Here is a 6,956-nt window from a genome sequence, read left to right as displayed (position 1 = left end):
GCCCGTGGCCCTGCAGTCCTGCCCTTGTTTTCGGGCCTCGTCCCGGCTGTGACCTGCAGTGGCACCCTGGGCCGCCCCGAGGGGACGTGGCCAGCTGCCCCTGGCCCAGCTGCTAGGCGGGGGGGGTGCCCATCCTGCGGCTGCCTGGCAGCAGGGCCTCGTGCTGAACTGGGAAAGGTTTTCATTTCAATCTCCTTCCCGTTCACTTACTTATTTTTTCTCCCCACAGTGTTTTCTGCGTTGAAGCGATCCTGGGACAAAGCTGGTGTCCTAGGGCGATGGAAAACTACGTGGCGTCGATGGTGCTGAGCGCGGTTGGTGACACGCTGGGCTATTACAACGGGAAATGGGAGTTCGAGCAGAGCGGCCCAGCCATCCACAGGGAGCTGGCAGAGATGGGGGGACTCGGCAACCTCAGCATCCAAGGTTGGAAGGTCAGCGACGATACGGTGATGCACTTGGCCACGGCGGAAGCCCTGGTAGCCGCTGGGAAAACCCCGGATCTAGCGCATCTCTATTCCCTGATTGCAAAGAACTACAAGGAGTGCATGAATGACATGAAGGATAGAGCTCCAGGTAACCCTTCCGTAATGCTGTTTGGGCAGGACTGTCCCCTCGCTGATGTCTCTCCTGCAGCTTGGAGCTGAGGCTGCCCCGGCTCTGCTTTTGGGGTGTTTATTGCATTAATCGTACCTTCTGTAAAGGCAAAAGTTTTCCGTGCTCAGTACCTGTTTCAGGCTGAACTAAAGAGAGCAGAATAAGGCAAGCTGAAGTGGTTTGGGCTTCTCTGAACTAGATGAGAAAGGTACTGTTTTGCCCACATTTACCGAACAGGTGTGTTTGAGGCCTGGCCTTGAACTCAGGGCAAGGATGCTGGCTTCTGTGCTGGGGATGTGTCTTTTCCTATACTCAGTGGATAAAAAATGCAAATTCGGCCACGTGTAATGCGCACCCTGAGATGCTGTGTTAAAACAGTGCATTTAAACAGAATTAATACAGAACTTCTCAAAATAAACACGATAGATTACACATCAAGTATATTTAGAGGCACAGAGATCCTTGCTTGGAATAATTAAGCCCATTAAACAAAAAGTTACTTTTGGCTAGCTCCACGTTTGCTTTCTGCACCAGGACATTTAGGCCACAATCGCCTTTTCTGAACCCTGTGCTTCCGTCATCTCTTTTTTTTCCCTGCATAGACGCAATGGTGCTGAGTTTGGGTCACGGGCAGCGGGGACCGTCAGCGTGGGGTGTCAGGAAGGGTGCCTCGGCAGGCTGCAGCAGTTAAGTCATGTGCAACGCACTCCTATAGTTCACCTCCCAGTTCACCCAGGCCTGCTGACCCCGCTCATCCCAGAGAACCACGTCTGTCTCTGTGTTCATGGCTCAGCCTCTTCTAGATGCTTGAACTGAACTTAAATCAGAGGTACTGAGGCTGGGCTGCTAATTTGACTCGTGCAGGCAGCGTGAGGTATCCAGGAAACACTCAAATTCAGCAATCCTATGCAGAGTTTACGCATCGAAAAGAAATTGCGTAGACATGCCTATTTGGAGTGGCCGGAATATGTCGAGAATGTTCTGGCTTGACATGAAACATGGGAAAGGTCAAATCCTGCACTGCTCTCTTGGGGCCACTGAGCGTAGTATGACAGAGCTGTGCATTTCCAAGGTAAAGCAGGCTGGAAGCTCGAGCAGGAATTTATTCGGCGTACCTTTCCACAGTGACCTCCTACCCTTGTGTAAAGAACTAAGTGGTATTCTTTAACACAGGTAGTCTCAGTTGTAGGAGTAGCCTAATTAATAGCATATGTAGGAAGGGGTAAGGATGCTTGCCAGGATATCGGGAATCAGCAGGTTAAACTGCCAAGAGATTCGGTGCTGTTTTGGCAAAGGAGCATCTTGTAGGTCCCCCAGCTGATGGGGCTTGCCCAGGTGGACTAACCACAGGTGCCAGTGACTAAAACCCAAGATGAAACGGTGAAGAACCTGAAATTTGAATGTTAGTAATTAATAGCTAAGGATAATAGCACACCTGCTGCAGTTCTGTGAGTAACTGAGCTGCAGTATGCCCAAAAGCAGTTCCCATTTGAAAGTCGAGTGTTTTAAAGTAAATTTGCTATGGACAATAATTAGAGTGATAAGGAAAAGTCAGGCTATCTAGCTAAACCAAGAAATGCAACTTCTTTATTGGGTCTGTGGACACCTAACCTCGTAAAATTTTGTGGGAAGTGGAAAAAAATGAAAGTCTGTTGGGAATGTTCTGAGATGCTGCTGCAGGCACAGGAAGGGTGTTTGGCTGTGAGAGTTTTGGTCCTGCCACCAAACAGTTTGGTAGTACCTCAGTGGGTATTAAAGGGAATGCCTAATCCATATCCTGAAAAGCTGTCTGCATTCTGGAGTCTCCATGCCATATTGATAAATCCTAATGATGGAAGTGGCATGTCGATAACGCCTTTCGGCAGTTCACAGTAAATGGATGTTAACTGAGAACATAACCCGAGATGATGCTCTTCTGGCCGCAGTAAGTACTCACCAGGGAATTGCAGCCCTTAAAGCCGAGAATGGGAAGTTGCTGCTGCAACTTTCACCCCACAGAAAAGAGATTCCTCCAGAACAGCGGGGGCAAGTCACATTGTTCGCCCACATGAGGGAGTCCGGACCTGAAAACCAAAACCCGAAGTAACAAAGGGATTCCCACAACGTTATGAGTCACCAGAGGGCAAGGCAGGGTCCCTCAAGTATGCAGCCTCAAGAGAGAACTCGCTGCCTTAATGCAGTGGCAGGTTTTTCATGGCGCAAGGATGTTCTGCCTCCACAGCTCTTCGGGAAATGTGCTGCTTTAAAATGCTGACTTTTGGTCCAAGTCCTCTCCCCGTGGAGTTATTTACCACTGTGTGGTTGTTTTAGTTCACCTTTTTTAATGTGCATTGACTGATACCAAGCAACTATTACTGTCCGTGCTCATGAGGAGTCTGAGTAAGTGGAATTGTGCTGGGTTTAGTCAGGAAAGAGTTAACCCTCTTTACAGGGGCTGGTGGTCTTGGAATGAAAAGCCTTTCCAGAAATAGCATCCAGTTGTACTTGAAACTTTTGTCAGGTTGTCCTTCCTCACGCGCTCCTTTTTGCTTGTATTCCTTAGACCAGTACCCTCCTCAGGTTACTGTTATTTTCAGTTTCTTGTTGTTAGTACAAAGGAATCCCAACCAGGACTGAGTGGATTTCCAAAACAGAATTTCCTGATTCAGAAACTCCTACGGCAGTGGGTTTTTTTCTTTTAAACCTATTTAAAGAAAAAAGACCTGACAACGTGATTTCAGCTTAAGTCTTCCTAAATCGGCTTTCAAATGTTCTAATATTTTAACTGTTAAAAAGCATGAGGATAATACTTGTAATACCTCATAGATCACAAGCCTTAGCTGTTGTATACTGGTTCGTTTCACACATTGTTTTCCATCTGCAGGTTATCATGTCCCACAGTAATATGCACGGGCTTACAAGTAAATTGTGTTGCAGAATAACCAGCCTTCACAGCTGAAGCCTTGTCGCCTTCCTCTGTTAACTGCAGCTCGTGCAAGAACAATCCCACTTCTTAGCAAGGGCCGAGTTGCCTGGTCTCAAGCTGCCCAAACATGTTCTGGAGGAGTGTCTTTTGCACCATTCCAGCGAGATTACAGAGTTCATCTTGCTTTTGTTATGCAGATTTTGATTTTAGGCTACCCCAGTCCCTTTGCCCTCTCCCCTTCCCATTGTCTTTTCTGGCAGAAGGTCTGTTTTACCCAGAATAGGGTATTTGGCACAGCACTTTAAAGATGTGGCTTTGTTTGACAGGCTCTTTTTTAATGTCCTGTTATAGGTCATAAGAGCAATGCTTAATATAATTAGATTTCTGAAAAAAGGCCTCAGTTTTCTGATAATCAACATAAAGCTGGAAATGATACTGATATCCCTCTTAACGATTTTGCTGCAGAGCAGCCAGCACTGAATTAATAAACTACACGAAAAGCAGATTTAGAGGCCTGGACACGTTCCCACGTGGAGACATCATGGAAACAAACTCCCTGGCAGTTCAGTTAGAGATTGGTGGCGGTTGGTCCCGGTGCTGCCCACACCGAACGCTCTGCCTGCTGCTTCTTCCAGCAGGGAAGCATGGCCCTGCGGTTTTCACTGCATGAATCACCTGGAAGAAGGATGCCTAAGGACAACCGTTGACGAGGAGCTGGCCCACCCGTTCACGCCGCACGGAGGGCTGTATCCAGACCCAGTAAGCCTGTGGCGTGACAATGCCGTCACAAAAGAAACACACTGAAGACGTTTAGACCAGAACTATGAAGGGATCCATGTGACCTTTATTCCTGGCAGCAACCAGCCTTGATTTATTTTTAGCACATGTCCAGAAGCCAATCTGAAAGCTGTGCTTGGACGTCGAGGTGTTTTTTGATTACAAGGGTGCCGTAAATGCTGTGTGCAGGTGAAAGGGGCTGCCGTGTACCAAATCCTGCTGCCAGGCGTGTATGTGAGAGGGCAGAAGCGAGGGGCTCTGCAGGGTGCTTCGTGCCGTACCTAGCTGTGATTAGCGAGCTCCCAAATCATGGTGATGAGATTGCACCAAAGGTGTACCTGTTTTACTTAGTTTACTTAGTTTGACTTTCAAAGCTAACAGGGCACCTGCAAGTTTATCAGCTATTATAGTCTGATTTAGAGGCAGATATTTGTTTTATATAAATCATATAATTATCATGTTATCATACCATTATTTTATATATTGGATACTATATTTATATAAATCAAAGAGGTGATTTATCAGTCTGGTTAGAGACTGATGGAATAGCTATTGTCTCAGTCCTGGCGAGGCAGCAAAGTACAGGAGCAACGGTCTAATTTTGTGTGCATGAGCGTGTCAACGGCCGCTGTTACCCTGTATGTCTGAGAGGGGACCAGGCACGCTGTGTTTAGGAGAAGCCTCATTTCTGGATCCACTCTTGCCTTTGTCCAACACATTAAAACTTAAATGAAGCTGCTTGAAACCTGCCCTTGATTTACCTTTCTGCTGGAAAAGAGGTATTCAAGATTTATCCGCAAGCGATGACTGGGAGAAAAATGCAAGGCAGAAGAGAATCAAAGATAATTTTGTGTTTCAAACCTGTTTTCTCTTCGTCGCACGTGAGCGTTTGGGCTTTGCTCTCACAACTTGTTTCATGGTCTTGGCCGGGGAAGCTGGCTGGGCTCTGAAATTTGGGTATGTTTGTGCAGATGGCTTTAGCCCCGGAATGCGCTGGACGAGCGAGTGTGTTGCCAAAGAAGCAGCGCTGGAAGCAGCAGTCATTTGTTTAAAAAGTAAAGAGCAGGACTGGGAAAGAGATGGAAGTGGGCAAGGAGGAGTTACGGTGTGGCTTCCCAGGCGCCAGAAGAGGGGCAAAATTGGATGAGGGTGTCAGCCCAGAGTGGGAGAAAACCGCACATAGAGTCTTCATGGAGCATGGGAAGTCCTTAGTTCTTGCAAGAGGGAAACTTAAGGAAACTGTCAAACGGCAGTTTAGAAGAGGGAAATACTTTGCGTAACAAAACGGTGTTGAAGGTCTCCGGAAGCACGCACGCTGGGTCCGCTGCCGGTTACTGAACACACCGCTTGGGATACACCTTCTGACTCAAGCGCGTGGTCCTCCTTTGTCTGCTGGAAGCCGGGCAGCTCTTCCTGGGGAAACATTGTCCTGGCCTTAATTTTTATAGTCTTTCCATAATTGCCCGTTAGTGACTGGTTTGGAGACGAGCTAGCGGCCTGGACAAACCTTTGGTCTCACCTTGTTCTTCAGCTTACTGGAGTACGGTGAGGGGAGCGACTCAGGCCGTGTTGCCGTGAGGGAGGTACTACCTTCATTGCCTTCTGACAAATTTAAACCGCAGCGAGGGAGATCTGGAAAACGTTTCCTGGCAGTGAGGCAATGGGCAAAATTCCTGGGGGGGTCTCTGCCTTTAAAAGGTCCTAAACATCTGAAAAAGCAGAGGTACTTAACCTTGCCTGGCGTCAAGGATCCTCCAAACCTCCTTTCTACTTACATGTATTTATCTAGATACATGTGTGCATGATATGTCTAATACAGTATATATGTTTTATAGACAAGTTATTAAATAACATGAAATGTAAATATGAACAACGCAAATTTCTTTTTTTTCTCATCTTTCTTGGGCTCTGCCCCTCCCGTCCAGGTGTCACGTGTATGAAAAACGCGCTGAAGCTGGATCCAGGGCAGCCGGATGGCTGGAGGATCCCGTTCAGCCCCCAGGCGGGAGGCTGCGGGGCCGCCATGCGCTCCATGTGCATCGGGCTGCGTTTCCACCACCCTGCTGATCTGGACACCCTGGTGCAAGTCAGCATCGAGAGCGGCCGAATGACCCACCACCATCCCACCGGCTACTTGGGGTCCCTGGCTTCGTCCCTCTTCGCGGCTTATGCGGTGAACGGCGTGCCCCCCGCAGCCTGGGGGAAGGGGCTGCTGGAGGTGCTGCCACGGGCCAAAGCCTACGTGCGGGATGCCGGCTTCTTCGTGGAGGAGAACATGGGGCAATGTTGAGCTGCGCTTCCAGTGCCGGGTGTTGTTAAAATAAACCTCACGCAGGGGAGGGCGAGCACCGGTTATACGCCAGTTCATGCTGTTTATACTTCAGTAACGGCATTACGGTAGACTCCTCGAGCAGCACATGCCTGCTGTGGGATCAGATCGATTCAGCAAGTCTCTCGAGTCCCCCAGGGGAAAAATACCTCTTACTTGGTTAAATAAAAAGGAAAGAGGAGTCAGACTGTGTTCAGGTCGTGTAGTTGTGGCGTTTTGTGGATCCAGTATGAGGTAGCCGGGCTTGTCATCTCAGGCAACCGTCGTCTGATGAAAGATGGGAAGCAAGGCTGGGGAACGGCACCCGGCTCGGGGCTGAGCTCAGTTTGAAAGTTATAACCAAATCTG

At 48.5% G+C, this 6,956-nt stretch overlaps 1 protein-coding gene across 1 annotated transcript; it reads left to right on the top strand.

The window, feature by feature from the left end:
* The first annotated feature begins 254 nt into the window (after nucleotides 1–254).
* On the top strand, nucleotides 255–6,569 carry ADPRH (ADP-ribosylarginine hydrolase). The gene is made up of 2 exons (XM_010147129.1): nucleotides 255–576; nucleotides 6,205–6,569. Exons 1-2 carry the CDS (start codon nucleotides 279–281, stop codon nucleotides 6,567–6,569), a joined length of 663 nt encoding a protein of 220 aa, XP_010145431.1. The 5' UTR covers nucleotides 255–278.
* The last annotated feature ends 387 nt before the right edge of the window (nucleotides 6,570–6,956 follow it).

The sequence above is a fragment of the Eurypyga helias genome, unplaced genomic scaffold (genome assembly GCF_000690775.1).
Source record: "Eurypyga helias isolate BGI_N326 unplaced genomic scaffold, ASM69077v1 scaffold9162, whole genome shotgun sequence".
NCBI lineage: Eukaryota > Metazoa > Chordata > Aves > Eurypygiformes > Eurypygidae > Eurypyga > Eurypyga helias.
The sequence above is the reverse complement of the archived record's forward strand: the minus strand, read 5'-3'. Positions and strand labels throughout refer to the sequence as shown.

What these genes read in the sequence shown, in the direction of transcription:
- ADPRH (XM_010147129.1), top strand. Translation starts at nt 279, where the DNA reads ATGGAAAACTACGTGGCGTCGATGGTGCTGAGCGCGGTTGGTGACACG. An exon ending in CATGAAGGATAGAGCTCCAG is followed by an intron (nt 577 to 6,204) that starts GTAACCCTTCCG and finishes CCTCCCGTCCAG; the next exon opens with GTGTCACGTGTATGAAAAAC.